Source organism: Triturus cristatus, chromosome 12 (assembly GCF_964204655.1).
Source record: "Triturus cristatus chromosome 12, aTriCri1.1, whole genome shotgun sequence".
Taxonomy (NCBI): domain Eukaryota; kingdom Metazoa; phylum Chordata; class Amphibia; order Caudata; family Salamandridae; genus Triturus; species Triturus cristatus.
In genome coordinates, this window is record NC_140595.1 from 83,114,781 (window position 1) to 83,141,560 (window position 26,780).

The 26,780-nt window shown below is 45.4% G+C and overlaps 1 protein-coding gene across 2 annotated transcripts in view; it reads left to right on the top strand.

The window, feature by feature from the left end:
• The window catches only part of FLAD1 (flavin adenine dinucleotide synthetase 1), a 135,820-nt gene that overhangs the window by 77,810 nt on the left and 31,230 nt on the right, over positions 1 to 26,780 (top strand). The window contains exons 6-8 of one of the 2 annotated variants that reach the window (XM_085636865.1): positions 6,525 to 6,714; positions 13,109 to 13,182; positions 14,875 to 16,378. In XM_085636865.1, coding sequence (XP_085492991.1) covers positions 6,525 to 6,714; positions 13,109 to 13,182; positions 14,875 to 15,010 — 400 coding nt within the window. In that variant the 3' untranslated portion in view covers positions 15,011 to 16,378. Of the gene's footprint in view, positions 1 to 6,524; positions 6,715 to 13,108; positions 13,183 to 14,874; positions 16,379 to 26,780 lie in introns of those variants that run through there. The other variant, XM_085636864.1, reaches the window with a different exon arrangement.

A 26,780-nucleotide genomic window follows, 5' to 3' on the forward strand; every position in this document is an offset into this window, starting at 1 on the left:
TATAGCGATTTCGTGCTCTAAGACTGAAACAGCACGCGTTATAAACTGGTCTAGGGTGCCGGTAACGGTCCCGCCCCCCCCCCCCCCCCCCCATGCGTTTGCCCTTCCCCGCCATTACCCGACCTGCAGTTTAGAATAGGGGTCAAGACACTACTTTAAATATTAGACTATGATGGAAAGAATAATATAAAACTAATGTAAACAAAGAATATAAAACATTTATATAGTCTTTACAAAATATATATATGGTTACACCCGTATGTGCAAATGTAGAACCCCCAGAAATCACAAAGTGTGCTCTATAAGAGCAATTTGATATGTAGAACAGGCATATGTCCTTTGACAATTTAGTACACCAGTGGAACACAGTCCCAGAGTCACAAAGTCACGGCAAATGGGGATCACAAACCCCGTGTTGGACACAGTACCTTTAGAGATGGAATGCGAATCCACGAGGGGGTGCCCAGCCCTGCCTCTTCCTGGCGATGACGGGCGCGAGACGGGCCCGCCCTTGGCCCGGGCTTCGCCCGGGCGCTGCCCGCGCGCTTCCCGCGCTGTGGGAGGCGTCCCGGTCTTTTGAGGGCTTCCTCCCCTCAGCTGACGCCGTGCGCGCTGGCAGCGCAGGGCCTTCTGGGGATTGTAGTACTGCTTCGCTTCGCCGCCGTTCCCCTCACGGCTTTCGAATTGCAAATGTGGAAGAGTCCGGAAATGCGTCGGGTATTCCGCACAGCGAGTGACCAGGAGTAAGTGTCCAGGAGCGTCCCGCGCTGCGGGAGGCGTCCCGGTCTTTTGAGGGCTTCCTCCCCTCAGCTGACGCCGTGCGCGCTGGCAGCGCAGGGCCTTCTGAGGATTGTAGTACTGCTTCGCTTCGCCGCCGCCGCCGTTCTCCTCACGGCTTTCGAATTGCAAATGTGGAAGAGTCCGGAAATGCGTCGGGTATTCCGCACAGCGAGTGACCAGGAGTAAGTGTCCAGGAGCGTCCCGCGCTGCGGGAGGCGTCCCGGTCTTTTGAGGGCTTCCTCCCCTCAGCTGACGCCGTGCGCGCTGGCAGCGCAGGGCCTTCTGGGGATTGTAGTACTGCTTCGCTTCGCCGCCGTTCCCCTCACGGCTTTCGAATTGCAAATGTGGAAGAGTCCGGAAATGCGTCGGGTATTCCGCACAGCTAGTGACCAGGAGTAAGTGTCCAGGAGCGTCCCCTGCATTCTATGGTGTATCATCTAAATCGTTCCTCTTTTCCCACAACATAATTCTGATGGCTGCCGTAGCTGTGTACAGAATTCAGTTGATCCCTTAATAGCTGTGAACTTAAACAATAAAATGACATAAATACACCCTGGGTGAGTTTGACTGACTTGATGTTCAGCTTGTTTGTCAGTGGTTCTGATTTTAGCGAAAATGTGAACCGGCACATTGAAACTGACGTGATTTGAACATTGTTTGTTCATATAGAAAGGTTGGAGTTACAACCCAGGTCAGTTTATTCTAAAGGGGACAACTAAACTATCCACTAATCCTGGAAACTGCTGTTCAGTGCAGGGCAGTGAATGCAACTCTTGTGTAGCAAGGGTCTGCACACTGAATAAGCTCAAGGTGCTTCCTGTTTAGGAGTAGTTGGTACATTGAGGATTCCGAAAATAGAGGGTTTCTTCTGAAGTTGAACATGTTGGCTTTGTCGTGAATAGTCATGGATTGCAGAGACCCCTAACTCTATTGAGCGGCACATAATTTGAAGAGCTGAAGTTGTTTTTGTGGTTGAACGGGTCAATGTCAGTTATTTTTTAGTCTACTGATGCAGTTGTCCTGAGGCAGAAAGACTAGAAGATGAATCAAACTTTGATGATGAACCAGTGTACTGATCTCACGGTCTGAACGATGGCACGCCATCATTTCCTGCCAGCTTACAGTCTTGTGCAAGAATTACAGTCCAGGCAGTAAAGGAAGAGTGAGTTGGCTAACTCCATTTAGGAGTAGATTCTGGGTGTTTGCTGATGTTCCTTGGCATTCCTCTTTGGGGATTGAAAGAAAAGCTATGTAGGCCTAATAATGGTAATAGTGGGAGGTGCTGATCATATGTATGTTTAGATATCAAATGTGGATGGAGTAATCCTTGATAAGTGGGAGAGTTTTGATTGAGGGTGCTGGTACAATTGATGCTGAGGAACAGTACTTTGGTTTTTGATTCACCAGGTTTCAGGACGTTCTTGAGTTTCAAATTCTGTGGCAGATAGACCAGTTTCTAGTGCTTTTGTATTGATTTTATTTGTTGATGAAGAAAATGCAGAGTTGAATCTTGTTAGGCTGCATAATGTTCAGGAAAGGACAAAGTACTTCCACCTGAGAAGTGATGTGAAAGTCCAAGTTGAGTTACTTGATCAGACGAGAATTAGAGTGTATCCCAGGGGAGTGAGAAGTGTTGGGGACTTAAGCTACCTCCAAGGTGCAATAAAGCAGAATATCATGGTATATGGTTTAGAAGGCCCTTCTGGTATAAGACCTATCAGCAGGCATGATTCACCAGTTTCAACTGGTTTTCCAGAATATGATGAGGTCTGTTTCAGTGGCATTCTCTGGATGGGACTTTTTTGGGTAAAGAAAGCTGTGTTCGTCAGACCAACAAAAAGTTTGGTATTCAGACTTTTACCCAGTAGTCTGGATGCAAGGACAGTGGGTCTATTGTTGCAGATGGTCAGGCCCAGAGTGGCTGTCAGGAGCATGTGGAAAAATGACTACATGTTTGATGGCTTCAGGAACGACTCCTTTTTAGGTCTTGCAGACCTAGCGCTGGAGCACGCATGCGCTCCTTGCTCTGCGAGGCTTATTGTAATCGAGGAGATTTTAGAAGTGGGGTTGAAGCCCCGCCCCTATTTTTCATTGGCAGGTGTCATCCTCCATGCTAAACGCTGGCTTCCGATTGAAAAAGAGGCTTCTTAGTCCCTGGTTGTTACCTCCCTGTCTCCTTTTGGCATATCCCATCTGGACTGGATCTTTTGCTTGTGGCTTTACACGGGCTCCTTCATTAGTCAGTAAGCACGCACTAATATCTCCGGCTTAAAACAATCCAGACCTGTTGCATTGCCAACCCTTCTTACAAATATCAGATCCATGAATCACAGCAGTAATTTTGTAGTGAACAATTACAATTGTAACAGTTATATTTTCTGAAAATATGAGACTTACTTAAACACCACTAACGTCTGTGGAATGTCAGTGGTCTTCGGAGTGTCTCCGTCACTTCTGTTCTCACCTTCACACCACTTTCGCCTGCATTCTCTCACTCAGTTTAGCCGCTAAGACCCATTTTCTTCCCCATCTTTCTGAAATCCTCCATGTGCATATCTCCTACCTTCCCCCAATTCCAGTTGGCACATATGAAATCATTGCTGTGTGCTCACTGCAGAGAGGCCAAGGTTTGGATGTGTATGTAATCTGCACACCTTTATGACTCACTGACAGGCACTGAGAAACTGGCACTGCCTTCACCTCAATTTCAGAGCTTTCACGTCAATTTCAGAGCTTTCAAGTGCTCCCTGTCATAACCACCTACCCCCCCCAACTTGAATTCACTTGAAGGTGACTCAGTCCAAAGTGTGCACAATATAAGGAGTCATATGGTGCATGGGTAAAACAACTACAGAAACACACATCCAAAAGTCAAATACTCTTAGAGAATCCAAGATGAAGTAATCCGTAACATTTAAACAAGGATTGCATGGTTGATAAGGCATATCGTAAGGGTTTTTACAGTCGTTGAAAAATCGATCAGTGATTTTGTCCGTAACGTTAAAGACATGAATATTGAGCATGAAAAGAACCTGTTTGAAAGTCTCTTTTTAGTTACCCGACCAGGCCTGTCCCCTTGAAAGACCTGCTGGCGGCACAGGTATGTGCACTTGTGCATTGTTGCTTGTTTTCCTGTTCAGAGGGAGCCTAGCATAGCAATTCAGGCCAGACTGTTCTTATTTGAGGGGAAGAGGTGTGGCGCCGTGGCCAGGGCGACTGACTCCGGAATCTGGTGATCACAGTTCGATCGCCGGTGGCAGATTAGCCCAGCACCATGTGACTCTGGGCAATAGCTTGCTTAATTTTTCCAACGGCCCCCAGCGCCTAGAGACCCTTACGGGAGATTGGTCGCGCTTTACAAATGTGGATTATTATTATTATTTGCAGAAGAGCTAAGGCTTACCATTTGTTGGATTCAGTTTCACTCTTCTCTGCTGTCTCCTAATTGGCCAGTGCTGGCTAAACGTTAATTACCTTTGTCTCTGTAGAGCAGGGTCCATTCACCGCCAACAAATGCAAGACCGATCGCATTTCCAATGCAAAAGGTTTCGCATTTGTTAAAATTAAAGCTGTTGGTGTTGAAAATGACAACGGTTTTTTACTTTTGCTTTTTTATTCCAAGGGTAATACTGCTATGCAAATACAATAACTCCACTGCAAATAAAAAAACAAAAGTAAAAAACATCATATTCAACGACACAGCTCTAACTTTAACAAATGCAAGACCTATTGCATTGCAAATGCTTGTTTAAGTATATGTTTTATGTGTTGGTTTATTGTCCAAACAAAAAATACAGCTCTGGTGATAAGGATTTTTGCTGGGTTATGTAGTATTGTACTTGAGGTTCAACATTTTTGTAACCATCTCTTGGCTGAATCAGCCGATCAGTGTTTCTTTTTGGTGAATCTGTTTCTTTTTTGCTGGTTACTTTGTGAAGGGGTTGAGCTAGTTAGTCGGCAGTTTGAAGATTGCATTGTTAAAGAATTAGGTCGAAATGCTGAGATGTTTTTGTTGTTGGCGCCTTTACAAAAGTGGTGAGAGTGATTTAGTTCTGGTCCATTTTGGGGCCATTACGGGTGCTGCTTGTTGTTAAGCACCTGGGACGGAGATCATAAAGTGGTTGGGCGGTTGTCACGAAGAGGAGAGCTCCTGTGTTTCTTGATAATTTAGTACATCTGGAAGGAGAAACACTTGATGGATTTTCCTGGGCATACGAATGTGATCTTTGGCTTGTTGCTATTCAATGATTTTGGCTAGTTTAGTTGGCTGTGAAACTTTAGTGAGTTTGAAGTGTGACATGATGACAAATTCCAGACTACCACCTCTCTGATCAAATCCTCCCTCTCTCAGCTTAAAGTAGTTCTCTGGCACTAGATCAGTTAAGAGGTTGTTACTGTCTAGTGTGAGCTATGTATTGAGACTGAAGGGATAATTCAGGTAACAGTGGGAGATTAAGCTGTTGATTTCATGTTTTGTGTCCGAGTGCTGTTGAGCAAGGCGCACGCAAGGGGTTGTGTCTGTATGAAGCAGGATGTTAGGTTGAGGATGTTTTTGTTTTCCAGAATTTTTAGTGCTTAATGTATTTAGGTGCCTTTTATGTTTTGGCCTTAGTTGGTTTGCTATCGAGTCCCCAATGGTGACTCGCATGAGGAATTCTAGTGGGTGGAATGATGTGATGGACAAAAGTGGTTGGGAGGCAGGAAGCGTCCCAGTGGTGAGCCTGGGTGAGGAGGTAGTGAGTAAAAGGTATGGTGATTGACTGCATGTTGCTGTTGGTGATTGTCATAAATCAAATGAGTGTTTGTGGGAGTGTTGTATCAGCTACTGACAGTCATGGGTTGTAGCTGTAACGCATGGCTACTGCTATAGAGTGGAGGGGCAGCTAAAGGCGATGAGCGTGTGAGTTAAGCACGATCATTATTGCAGCACTCTAATGAAGTATTTATATTGAGCTTTCTACATTTAATTTGCATCTTCAGCGCTATGTAATAAGTGTTATTTTTGACTCAACTCTGTGATACTGTAGAACTGTGTTAACCTCAGAATGATCAATCCGGAAAGCAGTATGGTATACCAGGGCATCTAAAGGATTTTGTTTGCCCAGTGACTAACGTATTTTGGGGGCTCCTGTTTGGAATAGCTTTGAATTTATGATCCAATTTCAGCTCTTTCATGCCCTCGTTGGACAGATCACTGACGGTGCACAAGCACACTTGTCCAAATTCTAAAGTAGTTACATCTAATATTTAGGGACAATGATGTGTCTTTTCAATATTGTAACACAGCAGCAGCTCACTAATACTACTGCAAATCTGTATAATCTGTGACACCCTCCTATTTCTCATATGCGAGTCCTATTTTCAACGTAGGAAACTTTTTTTCTAGATGTTGCATGAAACATAAACACAGCCTTTCTCCGGAAATGTCTGTAATAGACTCTCGCACATCACTCACATTAAAAATAAATTAAAGGGAAACGGTATTTGAAGCAATCTGTATAAGAATTATTCAAGGTTATTGTGGCAAGATTCTGCAAAACAGAGTTGGCTCTATCAGGGGGGCCCCCTATAAGGCTGGGGCCCTGGGCCAGAGCCCACTTTGCCCATGCCTTAAAACGTCTCTGTATTATACGGATATATAAAGTAGAAAGGTAATCAAAGGGAGCCAACAATATGCTATTGATTGGACTCTTCACAGGTCTCTTGCTTTTAAATCTTGTAACGCTGTATTTCTTACTCCGCAGGTACAACTTGGAAGTCATCACCCTCCAGGGGAACATCAAGCAATCCCTGTCTGAGTTGAAGTACCAGCGGCCGCAGCTGGAAGCAGTGCTGATGGGCACCCGACGGACGGACCCCTACTCGTGTTCACTGACTCCCATGCAAATGACAGACCCTGGCTGGCCTCAGTACATGAGAGTCAATCCCCTACTGGTATGTCACCCTCAGAGTTTAAGGCCAGGTTTTGTTTGTCCCGGAGTTGAAAACTCTGCTACAATGGCCAACCTAGAAGTGCAGTCACAGTCATTGGCAATTCCATGCTCACCTTCTCACCTCTATCACACTGCTTCATTTAATCACCTCACATTCCTCTAACAGTCTTACCTGCCTGACTATGGTAATAACCCTAGACACTATGTTCCAATCCCAATTTTTGAACACCTTGAACAAATGGTAGAACACTCAAACAGCAGTAACCAACTCAAAACAGACTTTAAAATACCCAGGCAAAAACATTGCCAGTACACAACATACAGTGGCCTCTTTCAAATTATAGAAAGCAAAGCCAGACTCATAAACTGGGTAGCAAGTAGTTTGTGTTGGGAAAAGGAAAACTGAAACGAATTGGGCAGTCCGTGGCACTAGGTTAGGAAAAGTCGATGGCACATGAGGACAGTTTAAGCAAATACAAGGAGATGATGGACGGAGAGCTGAAACTTTTCAGACACTCACCCCCAGTCACAGATCTGGGTTGAATCCATCATCGGTTCTTTAGCTCACTTCGCCACCTCAGTTCAGACCTAGCTATATGCAAATCAGTCTTGACCCTGTGCCTCATGGAAACAGTCCAGCCTGAACTGCCAAGCCAGGTCTTCCCTGAACAAGCATCCTGGGACCGGTTTCGGGCTAACAGCCCTCATCAGCCAGGCTAGCTTGAATCCAGTGGTAAAGTGAGCAAGGGACCCACGTCTGGGCATACCCTGCCAACTTAGGGCAGTTCGAACTGGACTGTTCCCATGAGGCACAGGGTCAAGACTGATTTGCATATAGCTGTTTCTGAACTGGGGTGGCGAAGTGAGCTAAAGAATGATGATGGATTTAACCCAGATGTGTGACTGGGGGTGAGTATTTGAAAAGATTCAGCACTCCGACCATCATCTCCTTGTGTGTACATGAGGACAGTCACCAAAGCCTACAATACAAGAAAGCCTTGTGGAGTAAAGACAAAGCACATTGGGCCAGATGTAAAAAGCACTGGTTGTAAAACACTAAATGCAATTTACAAGCAGTATTTTTGCAACTGTGCGGTATTTTGTGACCTGAACAAAATACCGAATTGTAGTGGGTCGCAATTCGACCTGTCTCATAAATATTATTGAGGTAGGTCACATATTGTGACCCACTACGTTTCACAAAGCTAAACCGACTCAATCCCACAATAACATGCTCTGACCAATTATACCTCGAAACCCATATGTGATTTTAGTAAGGTCTAGTTTAAACCGCATATGGGATAATTGGTCACACCACGTTATGGTGGGAATGAGTCTGGAACTTGATTTATTAAAGTTTAGATTTTATGTAAACAAAAAATTATTAAAAGGTTTTGTGGTGATTTTTTTCATTTTGCAGTTACCCCTGACGAAGAGCTGATAGCTCAAAATGCATTGGGTGAATATATGTATGGCTGTTTAAAGTGAAATGTGACTTTTAACGTGCTGCAGATAAAGGCTTGGATGGGCATATCTCGGGCATTATAAGTGTGGAATCCTGTTGCTTATACCAGGATTCTTGAAATTAAGTATATTGGAATAAACGGGTAGAGCATGGATTCATTTTGAATAAACTTGGATACTTGTCAGAAACAGTTGTGACTTTGCTTTCATGACAGTACAACTGGAGGGATGTGTGACGATGCACCACATAGTTTTGGAATTTCGTTTTTATTCTTTGGAGTAGAGCACAAGCCCAGTTTGCACGCCCAAAAATGTGACTTGGAGCATTCTTAAGACCGTGTCAAAACAAGAAAAAAATGGAGTGCGTTTTATCACTTTGTTGGAGAGCCTGTACGTTTCACAGCCATCACAGGGATGGTGCCCTGCTGCGGTCAGCAGACCGCCATAACTGTGATTGATTTTTATTAAATCAAACTTATTTTATAAATATATTCTTTAACGCAGCCTGTTTTCCTTAATGCAAACAATACTGCATTTTTAAAGAAAAGTTAATTTTTTTCCTCCTAAACGTTTTCTTTATTCATTCACACAGGAGAAGGTATCCCAAAGGAACCTCTTCCATTTTGTGAACCGGTTACCACCCCCACTCGGGGGTCGGTAAACTATCAATGTTTTGCAACCAGAGTTTGGTTGCACAACATTGATACATATGATACTGGTTCAGAATTTGGAAGGGATGCTTACAACACGCCCCTTCCAGATACTTAATCAGTAGCCATTTCTAAACACATTTAGTGATTCGGAAAACGTTTCCGTATCGCTAAATGTGTATAGTACATAAGTAAAAGGTGTTTAGCATTCGCAAAGCCTTTGATTTTTCCGAATCATAGGGTTTGAAACGCTTAAACCCTTGTAAAGCTGGCCCTAAGTGATGAACCTTAGAGAATCAAGAACTGAAAATGCAGAGTTGTTTCATTTACAGACAGATCACTGTTACAGTAGCTTCTAAGACCGTACCCTGTTCGCTAATCTCCACCCATCCCGACACTGTGAGCATTCCTTCATCATTCTTGGACACAGTGGAATCGATTCTGGTCAACTTCGGGTCTAATCAACTAACCATCCTGTGCCACTGGTCCCCACTTTTTAAACCACCTTTGAACTCATGAGCTAATTGCATGTATCTGAATCTAATGCAAAATACCATTCTCCTTCCTCCCACTTCTTTAAGGGCCAGGGTGTTGCAGGACTAGAGAGCAATATTACTTTCAAAGAGATAAAAGATGTGTTCCTCTGACAGGGGAGTTAAACATCGCCCGTAACTCCACTCCTGAATAAGCAAAAAGCAACTAAAAAGGACTTCTCCAGTTACACTCCCAAATTTAAGCCCCCTTCCCAAGAAGAGCATAATCTGGTAGACTACAAACGTTTGTTAAAGCTCAGCAAATTTGTGCATGGTAGAAAGCCAGGCTTCATAGCACCCAGAGGTACCAGCACTGTAGTGGACCCTTTTACATGAAAAGACATACGTACCTTAAGAATATGATGTAGAACGTCCCACAAGGCTATGAGTTGTCACTAATCTGTCCATTGCGTTTGTGCCCCTTGGCTGAGGTGATGCATCGAGTTTAAATCTGAATCGGTGAAATGTCAAGCAAAATATTGGAACATCACTAAGAGAAGCACATTGTTCTTTGGATGAAGGACAACTACATCTATCTGAATGTTTCCAAATAGGATAGTACTGTGGTCAGTGACTCCCTAGGATTGTCATGCTATCTCAGGAAGTTAACATTTCTGAGTGATATTTGACTCCAACATCATCGCAGGTCAATGATTGTGCAAAAGACTGAGTAAGAAGAATGAAAATCTGTGTAATAATATTGAGGAGAGAACTACTTCTCCAAACCAACCATAGGACAAGACTCTCCAGGGATAGCCCTAGACTGTTGCAACAGTACATGTGCAGGCACCATCAAAAAGAAATTTGAAAATTAGAGAAATGCTAGCTGCCTCCTTGGTTTGGACCTGGAAAAAAACACAACCACATTCCACATGGAATGAAATCGTTCCTTGTTCGCTCCGTAGAATTGAAAACCAGTTTTGAGATCCTTTTGTGTCTTTTATTTATTACGTTATGTGTAGCAGGTACATAGCCCACAGGTGACAGAGCACTTTACATACTCAATTGCACCTTGGCCAGAGCATTTCACAACAAAGGTTCGGCATACCTCCAGAATGTATCCCCCTCTTCTATCTCTTGCCTGATGCAGAGATCTTACAGCTCTTAATAAGTTGATAATCATCCTCAAATGTAGGAAACTGAGTCAAAGATCCAGACTCAAGAGCATAAATCAACTTAACCGTCTTTGAAAAGAACTTGAGACAACCATTGTTCCGAAAAAAAATCCTCAACTGACCCAACTGTGTAGTGAGCAAACCTCCCTACTTCCACTGACTAGACCCTGATACTTGCACAGTGGCTGAGCCATAGGGAATCATCTTCTCTCTTCCCGTTACTCACCTTCCTACCCATTGTTAGGGATCAGATCCCGTAGGATACTAACGTTCCTGAGCAACACACTGTCTACGTCATGGGGCTGCGCAAGATCGTTGCGGGTTCTAATTTTCTTTCCTTTCATTTTCTTATTATCAAGGTCTTTAAAGTATGCAGGTGCTGAGAGGTTTGGCTTCCTCTTGTTTGTTTTAGTTAGAGTATGGATGCTTTTATGGTTCCCCAAAATAACTGAAGTAGTTTAGATGGTTGTTCATGTTGAATATTGGGGTAGAGGTAGGAGGCCAAGAAATTGGTTTGTTGTTTAGGTTGCAAAGAGTGGAGTGCTCTGAGGTTTACTCAGGCCTGCGTCCATCCTGTGTCCCCTTATTAGTACGTGCACTTTTACTTATACTATGTCCATACATTCCAGGCAATTGATGCATTTGACTTAATTCAAGTCACAGCAGTGAAACCATTCCACCAGGATCCAAAAAGAGCTCTTCCAAAAAGTAGAATTGGCACAGTATGGGCAGAACCACTTGCAGGCAGTGGGGATGTTGGAGATCGTGAATTTGATCTTTGTGGTTGGGGGATGTAGGCGTGAGCGAGGATGCTGAAATTGTAGAGGAAGGGTTCTGGCAGAGACTGTAACACTGAGGAGCCACGGAGGAGACTTACTGACTGAACGGGTGAGTGGAGTTAGTCAGGACAGATTTAGGAATAAGGTGGACTGGTAAGTGTTAGGGACACTGGGAGGTATGGAGAGTGATGGGCAAGAACATGCGCTTGAACAGAGACTAAAATAAAAAATGTGGCTGAGATTAGTTCAAGAATTCCACCCATTATTTTTTTCTAAGTATGATGTACTATATGCGACAGCTCTGCCTACGTTTGGGCCCAGTACATGCTGTGCCATTGGACTCAAGCTGATTCTCATTAACATGGCCAGAACAGATGTGGGGAAACGTAGCCATGTGCTCAGTTTCCTAATTCCACAACCGATCGATTCCCAGAAAAATACTTGAGGCAACCCAGATGTTGTTTCAAAGCCACTTCGAGATTTACTTAGTTCTGATAATGTAATTGTGGGGTCCACTCAGATATGATTTGCGATGACAAGTCATCTGCAGTGTAAAAGGAATTTGAAGTTTTGGTGAGTTGACAGATCTAGGTGGGCTCTGGCAATACATTTTTTTATGTCAAACTAGATATGGTTTGCATGTAATATAGAGATTTACACATTCCGCAGAACTGCAACAGTACTTGTGAAAATATTTGAGGTCAACATAGATTTTAAGAAACATGTAAAGTTAATGTCAAAAACCGCAATAAAGGGGAGAATAGTGCTTGTTGAGAGTGCCGTGGACACAAGTGTATCATCTAATGTAGGGGTTCTTACCCTTTTGACTTCTGTGGAGCCCCACTTAATAATTATTGGAACCTGGGGACCCCCACTGAGTCATTGCTGGAAGCTGGAGACCCCTGCATAAGCATTTTCTTTCATTTGAACTGCAAAACAATACACAAAAATACAGAAATAAGCATTCCTAAAAAAAATACACAAATTATGAAATTGTATTTAATTTGCAAGCACATATAACCAAATGTTAATAGGTTGGAGCTTTTCCAGATTTAATTGAGACCACTCTTATGTTTGATGCACTTGCAGTTCTCCCACGATTCAGTCTAAGTATACCACCTTAAAATGTAGCCTCCAATTTCGAATTCCTTCAAATTTACAATTTTCAATTGTACATTTTGCTTCTCTATTTATATACACTTTACTAATCTGTTAATATTTAATTTTCTAAGCAGTCGCGGACCTCCTGAGTAGGCTTCGCAGACCCCCAGGTGTCCCCGGACCAAAGGTTAAGATCCACTGGTCTAATGGTTAGAGCCTCAAAGTAAAGAATGTGATGCAGAGGTTATGATTAGCTTTACTCAGGTTCTAGCATGGCACCTGTGCGGTAAGACCAATGTGATTTACCTGAGCTTGAACGGAGAGTTTCTTTCCACCAGCAGAGGAGGACTTAGATGTAGGTAAATAGCAATGAACAGATAAACTCCCGTCCAGGAAACCCCTATTACAAAGGTGCACCGCAGATAGGTCCTTGGTTTGCTTAACGTACATCGGTATGGCAGTGTGATAGAGCGCACAATGCATTAGTTAGGCCCAGTGAAGTCAGTTGCATTAGTGCTTGCTGTAACAGTGTTGTAGCGCCTGTGCTCATGCAAGATATATGAAGAAAGCGGTATTTGTGCTACCTTCTTTTCTGAATGATCAGTCCGGTGTTTGAGAAGAGGAATTGAAGATCCATGTTGGCATTTAGTGCATTATAGACATTATGCATTGCTAGAGATTGGACTTAGAGTACTGTGTAAGGCAAGCACAGAGGATCTTGTCACTTACTTTCCCATTCTCTCTTCCCCACAGGATTGGACATACCGGGACATCTGGGAGTTCCTTCGCACTCTGTTCATTCCCTACTGCATCCTGTATGACAAAGGGTGAGTGGTTGTACCCACTGCAAGAGAAGGTATTTGGAGAAAGGTTTACTGGTCTGCTTGCAAACAGCAAATAGACGCATTTCCAAACAGATCAGTACCTCTAAAAAGCCATTAGGGCTGCAGACGAGTCACCAGTAGTGAATGCCATCTTTTCGTATGAAACAAGAGGGGTGTAAAAATCTGGAAAATGGAGTAGCAAATTAATCCTTTGCCTAACTGTTCTCAACTTGTTTTCTTCTTCTGTAGTGTGTTTCTATTAACCCGCTTACTAGGCTCCAGAAAAGGGAGAATTGATTTTAGCCTCCTTTTCTTACAGCATTGTAATATAGTTAGGGATATATAGGTTCTGCTCTGCCTTTCCATCATGCTGTTTCTGTTGTATCTTCATTTCACTGATATCAAGTTCATTGGGCCACAGGGATGGGCTCTAGTTTCTCCCCGTCCAATGATGAGCCAATTAACCCCCCAAAAATGTGTTGTAATATTCCTGCATGTTTCCTCCTCCTGTTTCATGTCCGTTTCAATATTTGGTTCTTCACATAGGTGTCAAAGAGTACATTTGGAATGCTTTAACTTTAGTACTATTCGCACATGAATATAGTTCTACATATGTAAATGTATTTATTTTTTGAAGGGCTTGAGACTGTTTAGCCCATCCCTTCCTGATGAGTTGGTCGCTGAAGAATAGACCTGGAAAGTAGGTGGTCCTAGATATTTCGATATCTACCATTGATTCCTAGATTGGTATCATTGGATTTTGACAACTTGTACCTCATCCGCTTGCATCAACTGAACAGAATTAGACTTCTTGATAGAGGCTTGGTTTACAGGGCTGTCTGAAGGCTCTCAGGCTTGGTTGGTTTCCCAGGTTTGGGTACATTGAGTTCCAGAGTTGTACACTCCTAATCCAGATCGTCCCCTCCCTTGATTCTTCGCCATCAATCTGGATGGTATGATCCGGTTTTCTCTGCTTAAGCTTCAGTTGAGGAAACGTCTTGTATAACTGGAATTGCAGTTTGGGGTTTTTCCTCTGGATAAACCCCTTTCCCTACAACTCCACAATTTGGTTTTGCCTTCCAATTCCCTCTGACGAACCAGATTTATGCTTGAAAGGGTTCAACCTTTTCCGGGTGGGAAAGAGCCAAGAAAAAGTTTGGAATACCCACAAACCAGTACCGTTGTAGGCATCCAAAACTTTGATGGCATTTCCACCCGGGAACACCCACTGCCCACCATTAGGAGAAAAGTTAATAACAAGAAAAATGCATATGAAAAAATGTTTGTACAAGTGTAAAACCATGTTTAAACCATATTTTATATATCGCAACCTTGACTTTACACTCCTACGAATTTCAGTTTCAATTGTAATTTCAACCTAAATTGTCCTGTGAATCTGACTCATGTACTTTATTCTTTTGATTTACATAAATAGCTTTAATAAACATATAGCTCATAAAGGAAAAAGAAAATATTTCAAATAAAAATATATATTCATTTGTCTATAAAGTACATTGTTGATATTGAGAAACCCCTTTTTTCAGCCCTTTCAAAATATATGTAGTCCTATCTGCCCCTCTCATCTCAGGCATGGAAACTGTTTTCTTGGAACCATTGCAAAAGTGGATGTATATTTAGAGCCAGTCCCCCTCCTAATTCTGTTTTGTTCTTTCTGGCCTCCTGCTTGTTATCCAGGTACACCTCTCTGGGAAGCATGGACAACACTGAGAAGAACCCCTCGCTGCGTTACACAAATAACCTAGGTGTAGAGTGCTACCGGCCAGCCTACATGCTGGAGAAGGAGGACGAAGAGCGGACATCCAGGAAGTAAATATCCCTGTCTGTGGAGTGCTGTTTGTGAAGCCAACGTGACACTAACCTCCTGCCCCCCCGCGGGATCACTAACCTTTGTGGTCACCCTGTGTTGTGTTTTTGGAGTGCGCCTGTTTGCTAGTGGCCCAGTTGCCTTCCACTGGCACATGGACCTGCCCATCATTACCTTCTCCCCTTGGTCCAGTGTTCAGGAAATACTTCCACGGTTTGCACCTAGGGGCACGTAGTGTTTGAGAGCTCTGGTCAGCTCTTGTCATTCCCCATATTTACTTTGCACCCCTGTTTCCTGGTTCTGCCCTCCTGTACAACACTTCCGCTGCTAAATCTCAAACTGGAAACAGATCTAGTAGACTGGAGTTCTGTCACACCGCAAAACCCACAACCTGTGACTTTGCATTAAATGTTAATGTTCTTCCAAAATCTAATTGGGAAACATTTATTGCCAGATTTGGAGTTGGGCGCTAAGGTAACAAACAGCTGATTTCATGAGATATGATACTTAAGAATGATATCCCACTGGTGGCGCTTCCTCCACCTACGGGATGTATGGAAGAGGAAATCCCATTGTTATTTTATCTTCTCTATACAACACTTCTTGCAGCAATATGGCATTTTCCACCCACATCTAATACTGAATCCACTGGTAGAATGTTCTCCACCATAGGGAGACTATTGTTATTGTTTTCACATTTCTTTTAATGTTCATTGTCATTTGCGTAGCTTCCAACGTGCCATGGATATAGCATTGCGGCACATTATGTAGTGGTGGATGCCTTTCCAAACCATTCACAGATTTCTGTCGCTGAGAAGAGTGATTGCGTTTCGATGTAGGAAATTTGAGTTGTGGATTCTTCTCTGCATTTAGCAGTTCCTTCAGAAATCCGAGTTTAGTCCGTTACTGCCCAGCTCCAGATTGGGCCCTATGTGGGTTCCACATGTTTCCTCTAGCTTACAAGTTCATCCATTTGTTTGCATTTATCAGGTCATAGAACCAAAATGCTGCTAGTAGAAATATTCAGATCCCAATGTGGCACTTCCTACAGTAATGTCAGGACTTCAAACCTCTATGAGAATAGGGGAGTGCCTCTACACGCACCAGAATGCCTTAATGTGGTGAAAAATGAAAGCCAGTTCTGGGTTTGTTCGCTTCTGACTCAGCAGCGTTGTCCTCAAACATAAGAGCTTCTACCTCAACATCCCCCATCCTTTGTCATCGTCAGCTCGTAACTCATTGATGCCGTCCTGCATCTCAACAATATGTCCAAGGAGTTTGAAAAACCAAGGTACTGACAAACTTGTATTTTTCCAATTTTTAATGCACCCATGTAAATGAATAAATGATTAATAAAGATTTTAATTACACTCACCAACTCTGTCACTCTACTATTATAAATCTACATGAAAACACGGCTCATCAACTATTGTGTGCGGACTGCATATCCAAAACATTCAGAGCCATTATAGCCTAGAAGCTGCACATGTGTTAGGCACCTTTTATTCTATAAGACTGTTAGAGGGCTCACAGAATTATTATTTTGACAAATATTGTATTGTCACTGGTTTAAAATAAAAGCCTTGTTGCTCATAACCTATTTCTAATCGGGAAACATAGATTTGGCCATCTTGCAAAAAAGTCTGGCAATCCAAGAACAGAGCACCATTACTCTCTGCTGAAACCTCTGTGCTGAAGACTTTCTCTTGGGAAAAGACTGCCATTACCCTTGTGTGTTCCGCCACTAATATGATGGCAGTGTTACAGTGGCCCACCTACTGAATAGTAATGGAGCTGTGTTGAGCTCCTGTCAGGTTAATTTGACTTGGGAATGTAGTGCTTTGGATTACTATTAAACCTTTGTTGCAGGAATTCTGCACAAAAACACAGAACTATGCGTAGGATTATGGGACCTTAGTGATAGGGACTGAGTCATACTACCACCTTAGTACCCATGGGCCCAGGACCGAATAGCTATAGTGTCTCACTTTCTCTCCTACTCACTCACAGAGAAACAAGTGATTAGACACCCTAGTACACAACAGTCCCAAATCTCTCAGGAATCGCGGTTGCAGGACACACCCTTTCGCTTGCACTCTTGTACTTGTCCACAATAAGATCTGACAGACGCAAAAAACAAGTTTAATATATTTATTTTAACTAACGTGCTCTAATATGCAGTACACGTGCCACAACATGCAGGAAAATGCATAACACAAATACAGTCAGCATAGCAAGTAGTCCAAAAATCATGAAAGGAGCGGTCGTTGTAAAAAGATGGTGTAGCCTAACTCCCCACCCCCCACCCCCCCTTGCATAGAAGCAGAATGATTATATAGTAGAAGATCTCTGGGCGTTATCTGCAGACCCCGTACCTCAGTCTGTAGATGGTAGGTTCGAGGCATGTGGGCTGCTGAATTCATATCTGTGCATAGATCGCCGCCTAGTGTTGGGTCCGGATGTTTGCACGTTGTTGTCCTGGAAGAGTCTTCGAAGTATCCTTGGATAGGTGACTCCTCCCCTGGACTACAGTGCGCATGGGCATCCTCTCCATCCTCAGATTGTTTTTTTCCGCCATTGGGTTCGGATGTGCTATCTTAGCTCAAGTTAGGAAAAAAATTTTGTCGAGGCCACAAGGCCTTTAGTTCGCGTCGGTACTGTTTATCGATCGGTTTTCGATACTCTCTGTTAGTTTACTAACTTTCAGCACCGATTTTGTTCGCATTTACCTGTCCATCAACTACTTCGACGATGGAATCGAGGACGCCATTCAAAAGGTGTCCGGTATGTAATGCGAAGTACCCACACATCGACGTCCATCCGGTGTGCAACAAATGCCTTTCGCCGGACCACGACGAGTCGACATGTATGGCCTGTGCCCGGTTCCGTTCAAAGAAGACTCTGCGGAATCGTCGAGCGGCGAGGCTCGAAGCGCAGCACGCGGCACCGGCCCCAGCTGACATCTTCGACGACGCGGACGACGTCGAAGAAGTAGAAGTCTTACCCTCCAGTCCCGTTTCCGACCAAGAACCCGGATCGGACGAGGCCGACGAGTCACTCTTCCACAGAGGTGAAGACGACACCGAGGTAGGAGACGACGAGGAGGCCTTAGGGGCCGAAGAGAGTAGCTCCGATGATGAACAAGGCCTACCTGTTCAAACCGAGAATTCACCAGTGCCACAGACTATGGCTCCGGTCGAGGGATCGCCTTCGGGCCTTACCCGAGACCTATCACGCAGTCCTTCGGCCCCGCCCTCGGGCCCGGCCTCGGACGTTCAGCGGCAGCCATTACCGCTTAAGCCAGCTGGTTTCCCTTCCACGAAACCGAAACCGAAAGCTGCTCAGGTTCCTACGAAACCGAAACTGAAAGTGGCGCTAGTCGGATCGAGGCCTTCAACACCTTCGACGCCGGCGCACCGTGTCGGCACCGACCGCACCAAGGGGGACTTCGGTGCCGAACTCGAGACGGGCGACATGGGAGTCGACAAACGGAAGAAGGCCATCGGCGCCGAAAAACCTGCTCGGTTACCGGCGTCGACGCCACCGACACCGAGGGCCGTCCCGCCTGCTACGCCTCGCAGCACTCCCTCGACGACACCGAAACCTCACGTGTCGAAGACGTCGACGGTGATCTCCGCACCTCGGCTCGATGCACCACGGGCGCAGAAGATATCTGCAGCCGCCTCGACGACCCTGGCGGAGGCCACGACCTCTAAGGCGCCCCGAGTACGGCCTGGCGCAATGCCAGGCTGCAAAACCAAGGCTGCCCTCCAGGACCAGTCGGGTTCGATCGATCCAGCGGTTTCGTCGGTGCCGACCAGCATTACCTTCGGCTTGCCTCCATCCACAATCCCGAAGGCGTTTCAACTCAGGACACAGGCCACCAAAACTGCGGTTACGCCTGTCGAGCCGTCTCCGTCACGCGTCATCGACGCCGACACTGGCAGGATGATTCTCCACGACCGAAGGATAACTTCGGAACCGCCATTGGAACCTTTCAGGATCCCGCTAAAGAGGAAGCTGCCTGTGGACACAGAACCTCTCCTGTATGAACCCTTTCATTCACCCTACCAGGATCCACACCGGGCCTCCCCCACACGCTCCGACACGGATGCATTGGAGGACTACATGGGTGAACAAGTCCCCTACCATGTGGACACGGACCCTGATGACCAGCAGGACCCTGACCAAACTTGGGGCGACCCTGCAGACCCCAGTGCACCTCTTGATGCACAGGACCCACAACTATATGGGGCAAAAACGTCACCCACAGAGGATACTGCGGCGTTCAACGCTCTGATTGAACGGGCGGCGAACAACCATGATGTACAGCTTCACTCTGATATCATCGAAAATGACTTTCTAATGGACACCTTTGCATCCTCAGAAAGACATGTAAAGACTCTGCCAATGTTGAAGGGGGTCCTTAAGCCAGCCACTGACATTTTCAGGGAACCCACCAGGGCACGAGTGATAAACCCCAGGATCGATAAGAAATACAGATCAGCACCTGGGGATCCTACTTACATCAGAGGACAATTACCACTCGACTCCATCGTTGTGGCGAATGCCCGCAAGAGGGCACACTCGCAGACAACGGGTGACGCTCCTCCCCCGGACAAGGAGTCCAAGGTGCTGGAGACCTCCGGCAAGCGAGTTGCCGCACAAGCTGCAAGCATATGGCGCATAGCTAACACTCAAGCGCTCCTCGCTCGCTACGATAGGGCGCACTATGACACAATGGAGCAACTCCTTCAACACCTCCCTGACCCCTACAAAGAAGGTGCAGAAATCCTTATCAGAGAGGGACAGCTACTCACAAATGCTGCCATCAAATGTGCACTAGACGCTGCTGACACGGCTGCCAGGGCCATCAACACTAGCGTCATCCTACGACGTCACGCCTGGCTACGTATCTCAGGATTCAAGCCTGAGGTACAAAACAATATCCTTAATCAGCCCGTCAACCCCGACTTTTTGTTCGGGCCTGAGGTTGACGCCACCCTCGAGAAGATAAAAAAGGACACGGACACTGCCAAGTCCATGGGCGCCCTACAAACTCAGTCCTTTCGGAGCGGCTCCTTTCGTCGCCCCGGAAACAAGGGAGCAGGCAGAGGACAGGGGTCACAACAAACATATAACAAGGGTAATACGCAGACCACCTACGATAAGAACACCCGAGGTGGCTATCGTGGCTCCAGTACCAAGGGCAGAGGACGTGGCTACGGCAACACCAGGTCCTCCCCCAAGAACAAGCAGTGACGCCCTCTCCCTTCCTCCCGACCACATAACACCTGTCGGGGGAAGGCTACAACGGTTCCTGTCCACGTGGAACTCCATCACCACGGACAGGTGGGTCAAAGATATTATAAAATACGGTTACTGTCTGGAGTTAACTTCCACTCCACCCACAATACCACCAAGAAACCGTCCTATGTCCTCAGAGCACTTGACGCTCTTACAGCAAGAGGTAGAAAGTATGCTTCTAAAAGGCGCTATCGAGGTCGTACCCGTCCACGAGCGGGGCACGGGGGTTTACTCCCTCTACTTCTTAATTCCAAAAAAGGACGGGTCGCTCAGGCCTATATTAGAACTGAGACCCCTGAACCAGTACATTCTTTCGGAGCACTTTCACATGCTCACTCTACAGCAAGTCCTTCCGCTTCTCCAGCAGGGAGACTTACTAGCATCACTGGACCTCAAGGATGCGTATTTTCACATACCCATCCACCCCTCACACAAAAAATACCTCAGGTTCACTGTTCAGGGGCAGCACTATCAGTTCAAAGTCCTTCCCTTCGGCGTGACAACAGCGCCCAGGGTTTTCACAAAGTGCCTAGCTACGGTGGCGGCACATTTACGGAGACAGCACATACACGTCTACCCCTACCTAGACGACTGGCTCGTTCAAGCGAGATCGGCCCAGCAATGTGCAAGCCACGTGTCCCGTACCATTCACCTTCTTCACAGTCTGGGATTCTCACTAAATTACCCAAAGTCTCATCTCCAGCCCGCACACGTACAACAGTACCTAGGTGCGACTATAGACACTCTGGCGGCCACAGCTCAGCCAAATTTAGTGAGGATCAACGGCATACAAGCGCTGATCTCCAAGTTCAGACCCAACCACTCGCTTCCAGCGCGAGTGTTTATGCAGTTGATAGGCATGATGGCCTCCTGCATCTTCATAGTCCCGCACGCGAGATTACATATGCGCCCACTTCAGGAGTGCCTAGCACGTCAGTGGAATCAGGCTCAAGGACAGTTGAAAGACCTAGTGTTGGTGAGCGGTCGGGCATACAACTCTCTGCATTGGTGGAATCCACAAAACCTTTGCAAGGGCCGACCGTTCCAAGAGCCTGTTCCACAAATAGTACTGACAGCGGACGCGTCTCTCCAGGGATGGGGAGCTCATGTACTCCACTACACAGTGCAGGGACTATGGACGACACAACAGAAGAAGATGCACATCAACCTTCTGGAACTGATGGCAATCTTCCTGGCCATGAAGGCTTTCAAAGTACATCTGTGCAACAAGGTCGTGTTGATCCGGACGGACAACATGACTGCCATGTACTACATACAGAAGCAGGGAGGGACACACTCTCCACAGTTGTCTCATCTGGCTCAGAGCATGTGGAAGTGGGCCATTCAGAGGAACATGTTCCTCATGGCGGAACACCTCCCCGGCAAGGACAACCAGATGGCGGATCTGCTCAGCAGACACAGCCACCAGATGCACGAGTGGGAGTTACACCCATCGGTACTCCAACCGTACTTCCAGCAGTGGGGTCACCCAGAAATAGACCTATTCGCGACAAGCGAAAACGCAAAATGCCAAAGCTTCGCCGCCAGATTCCCACACCCGCAGTCGCAGGGCAATGCGATATGGATGAACTGGTCCGGCAAATTTGCGTACGCTTTTCCTCCAGCACCGTTGATACCGCTGGTGGCTCGCAAACTCCGACAACACTCCCTGACACTCGTCCTAGTTGCTCCCACGTGGGCACGCCAGCCGTGGTACACCACCTTCCTCGAACTTTCCGTGGTACCGCATCAAAGGCTGCGGATCAAACCCGCGCATTTGACGCAGAACCATGGAGAGGTTCAGCACCCAGATCCGCAACAGCTGAACCTGGCGATCTGGCTCCTGAAGTCCTAGAGTTTGGCTATCTCAATCTGCCACCTGACTGTATGGACATCATCAAGGAGGCCAGGAGACCCACTACAAGAGCTTGCTATGCAGCCAAATGGAAACGGTTCGTCATTTATTGCGGTAATAATGACATTAACCCGCTGGACGCATCCATCCACAACATCATATGTTACCTCTTACACCTATACCGATGCAATCTGGCGTACACCTCTATACGGGTCCATTTGACCGCAATATCAGCCTATCTGCAAACCAGGCAGCACCTCTCTCTCTTCAGAGTGCCTGCCATCAAAGCATTCTTGGAAGGACTCAAACGAGTCATTCCACCTAGTCACCCACCGGCTCCAATGTGGAACCTCAACTTGGTCCTCACACGCCTGATGGGTCCACCCTTTGAACCTCTACACTCATGCGAGATTCAATTCCTTACCTGGAAAGTAGCCTTCCTGGTAGCGATCACTTCCCTAAGAAGAGTTAGTGAACTCCAGGCACTAACCGTTCAAGAGCCATTTATTCAGGTTCACGCCAACAGGGTCGTACTACGTACCAACCCCAAATTCATGCCCAAGGTAATATCGCAGTTCCACATGAACCAGACTATTGAACTGCCCGTTTTCTTCCAAAACCCACAAACTGTTGCAGAGAGGGCATTACATACACTAGATGTACGGAGGGCCCTCATGTACTACATCGACAGGACTAAACCCTTCAGGAAGACAAAACAACTGTTCGTTGCCTTTGCCCCACACCACAAAGGTAACGCCATCTCCAAAGCAGGGATAGCCAGATGGATAGTTAAGTGTATTCAAATCTGTTATCAAAAGGCAAAACGCACATTAACTATTCCACCACGAGCCCACTCAACACGCAAGTTGGGGGCTTCCATGGCCTTCCTAGGAAACATTCCCCTGCATGATATATGCAGAGCAGCCACATGGTCCACTACACACACATTTACAAAACACTATTGCGTAGATGTGCAGTCAAAACAGCAGGCAGCTGTAGGACAGGCTGTTCTCAAAACTCTTTTTCAGACCGCTGCAGCTGGCACGGGTAGCCGCCGCCAATAGAGGGCACTGCTATGTATTCTATGCACAGATATGAATTCAGCAGCCCACATGCCTCGAACTGAATATGCTACTTACCAGTATGCATCTGTTCTTGGCATGTAGGGCTGCTGACATTCATATCGCCCTCCCTCCTCCCCGGCGCCTGTCGCAGCTGCAGCTCTCAGAATTATTGCAAGCATGGTCATCACTTTCTGTATCTACTCCATCACTGCCACAATGGCGAAAAACAATCTGAGGATGGAGAGGATGCCCATGCGCACTGTAGTCCAGGGGAGGAGTCACCTATCCAAGGATACTTCGAAGACTCTTCCAGGACAACAACGTGCAAACATCCGGACCCAACACTAGGCGGCGATCTATGCACAGATATGAATGTCAGCAGCCCTACATGCCAAGAACAGATGCATACTGGTAAGTAGCATATTCAATCTACATCATAGGTGCTGTCTTGCTGTTCTCCCTGGAAAGGTCCCTATCCACATTTCCGCTACCTATTCATGTATCCCAATAAGTCCAAAGTACTTTTTCCCAAACCACAGCCGCATCGGTATTTTTGTCTAGGTGCTAGGGCCTGACCAGAACAGAATAACAAGGGGTTTTGTTTATCGAACTTGCTCACAATGTTCGGACTAAATCCCAGGAACCTGCAGTGTGTGAACACAGCGGTAGATTCTCATGTGAAAACTGCAAAAGGAACATTTGCAAAAATAAAATCCTGTAGTAACGTCTGCAAAGCAGCGGACAGTCTGCAGCTTGCTCATGCTAACTTAGAGAAGACGACAATGTCCCCATGGGCCATGTGACACCCTCCCCTTGGTCAGGTCGGTAGCCCCGGACTAAAACAGGACTCCGAGGTAAGGAGAGGCAAAGCGTTTTGTTGAAAGGCCAAATAGAAATTTAAAATCTAAAATAGAATCATAATCAATTGTCAAAATGAAAATGAATGAAGAGATGATAAAAACTCTCATTTTCCTTTCTTTTTGTTTGTATTCAATACGATATCCATTCACAGCTTTTCCTCTGGGCCAAACATTTTCGCGAGACAGGTGAAATATCATAAGCTCTAACAAGCTGTCAGAACCTTCAATATTAAAGAGATTTGCCGTCCAATTAAGCAACTTGAACGAGCACACATGCTCCTCATATCCAGAGGCCGTTAGGAGCAAGTCAGGGCAACCTGCATTCGACTTCAATGAAGCTTTGATTCAAGAGGCACTGTGCACGATTACAGTTACTAGAGACTGCCATTGGTCCAAGTGTAGGATTGTACACAGAACGCCTACCCACGGAACAGTCCTGGTCATGGGCTATCAACGGACCCAATAACAGTTCATAATCCAGGGCAGCGTGTGACGTATTGGAGAGGCAGACATCCAGGACCCAGTGAAAAGGGTACCGAAGGCAGTAGCACAGGTTGCAAGCAGGTGAAGTAGACATAACGGAAGGTCAGCCAATAGATGTTAAGAGCTTCTAATGGCATCAAACCCAAAAGCTGCTGGTTCCGATCACGGTACAGCTGCAACTGGTCATGGTTTGGCAGTACCAGAGGTGGAGCAGCCATTATGGAGCAGCAGTAGAAGTGCCAGAACGCCGCAAACCAGAAGGTGCAGAAGGGGATACCCTCCGAATGCACTGGAAAAAGTAGAATGTATAAAAGCCAGGATCACTCCAAAAATAGCCTGAAAGAACTTTTAAAAAGTGGGCCAGGCCCGCTGTATCAGACACATTCAATATTTGGTGAATTAATTCTCCAAAATGTAGGGGGAGATTTGTGTTTAGCAGTGACTGAATCTCACTTGATGTACTCACCACCTGCAATTTGAAGGTCTCATGAGCTGATGTGAGAGCCGCCACTTGTTGAAACAATAGCGTTTTGAATCTGCTTAGCTTATTGAAATCTGTTTTCTAAGTTGGACTGGAAGGCCACAGCAAACTATTTACAATCCTGTGTGGGGGTGGAAAGAGGACACTGCTGCAACGTGTAACACGTTGTGAAACTGTTACTATTTATGGGGTGCCTGCCCGTAAGCTGCAGCAGTTTTGGTTATTTAGGATAAGATAAATGCTGTTAGAAAGCAGAGTCAGTGTGGGAATAATAGATGGGACAGGGGTCCCTTTTAAAATACAAGCCAAATTAGGGGCCGAAACGATGCAGGCACCGTGAAGTTTTACTTGTTTACAGACCAGGGAGTGTCCTACTGAAGAATCCTCCCCTGTCAGGAAAACGTCCTTATCCGCTCGTTTACAATGGAACGTGAATGGCAAGGACCACAATTCATGAATATAGCTACGCCCAAGGGGTTCATATCTACCGACAGGATAGTCTTTCATGCAAGCTGTAAATTGGAACAGTGAGATGGGCAATGAAATAACCCTATGTATTAACCATACAGCTGAATCAGTTTCTGCCAAAGAAAATGGTAACTGTTCTAGTTTCTCAGTGTGTAACATAGTGTATGTTGCATCCTTCGTTGACATAAGTTTTTGTTTATCTGTCAAATTAAATGGTAAAATCAGGGCAGAAGCATTCAGGAAATTCCATGGTACCTTCCCATGTTTAGGTGTTTGCAAGGTCCTACCAAATTGCATAACAGAACGCAGCAGATTTCGACCATGATACAAAACAGACACTTTATTTTGAACAATGTCAATTACAGATGATGCAATATTATCCAAAGTGTATATTCGAGAAGACAGAGTATTTATACTGTTATCAACCACGGCAAGAACTTTTTCTAAATTATCTTGATCGATTTGATTTAGGCATACTGCTGCTTCCATTTCTAACAGCTTCCAAAACTCCTTATATGCTGCATAAACAAAACGTTTAGTGCAAGGTGATTTTGGACCTAAAAGAAAATCTGCACGATCAATGTCACTTGCCAAAAGGGAAAGTTGTTGTTTCAAAGGCGACAGTGTGGAATGTCACAGCCATTGTTGACATAATTTACCAACAGAATACGTGGTAACAGTATGAGATTGGGGGAAACGAGGCTTAGGTCTACTTTGAGTAAACTCTTTTGTGGCATTTGTAATGTGTAACTGACAGGCATTGGTGTTCGTTGGCCACTGCAACCAGCCCAAATAGTCAATACTTGATGAATTGAAAGTACCGTTTCGAAACATAACCGTTAAGTCCTCAATCGTGTAGTTGGTTTGTGTATGCCATGTATCATAGTCAGCCAAAGATGGAATGGAGGGAGTATTTACATTTTTAGTAGTGGCCAAACCAAAACAGGTAGTTTCCTGAATCGTTTAATTTAAAAATATTAGCTGAGACTGTATTAAATATGTACGATGCATGGACTCGGTACCATTCACCTGCCAACCTTTCGTACCGCATTTAAACTTAAATCAACCGTGTCCTTCGCCTAATCATAACCTTTTATGGATAAATCCGTTATGAAGGAAGAGGAATAAACTAATTTAGTGTGGGTAAGCATGTATTTGCTGCGGTAGGCATATTTAATTTGTAAAAATAGGATACTGGGTTTGATAGATTGCATATTTTTCTGGTTGCAAACTTTCTTTCCTGTGTTACTGAACTCCC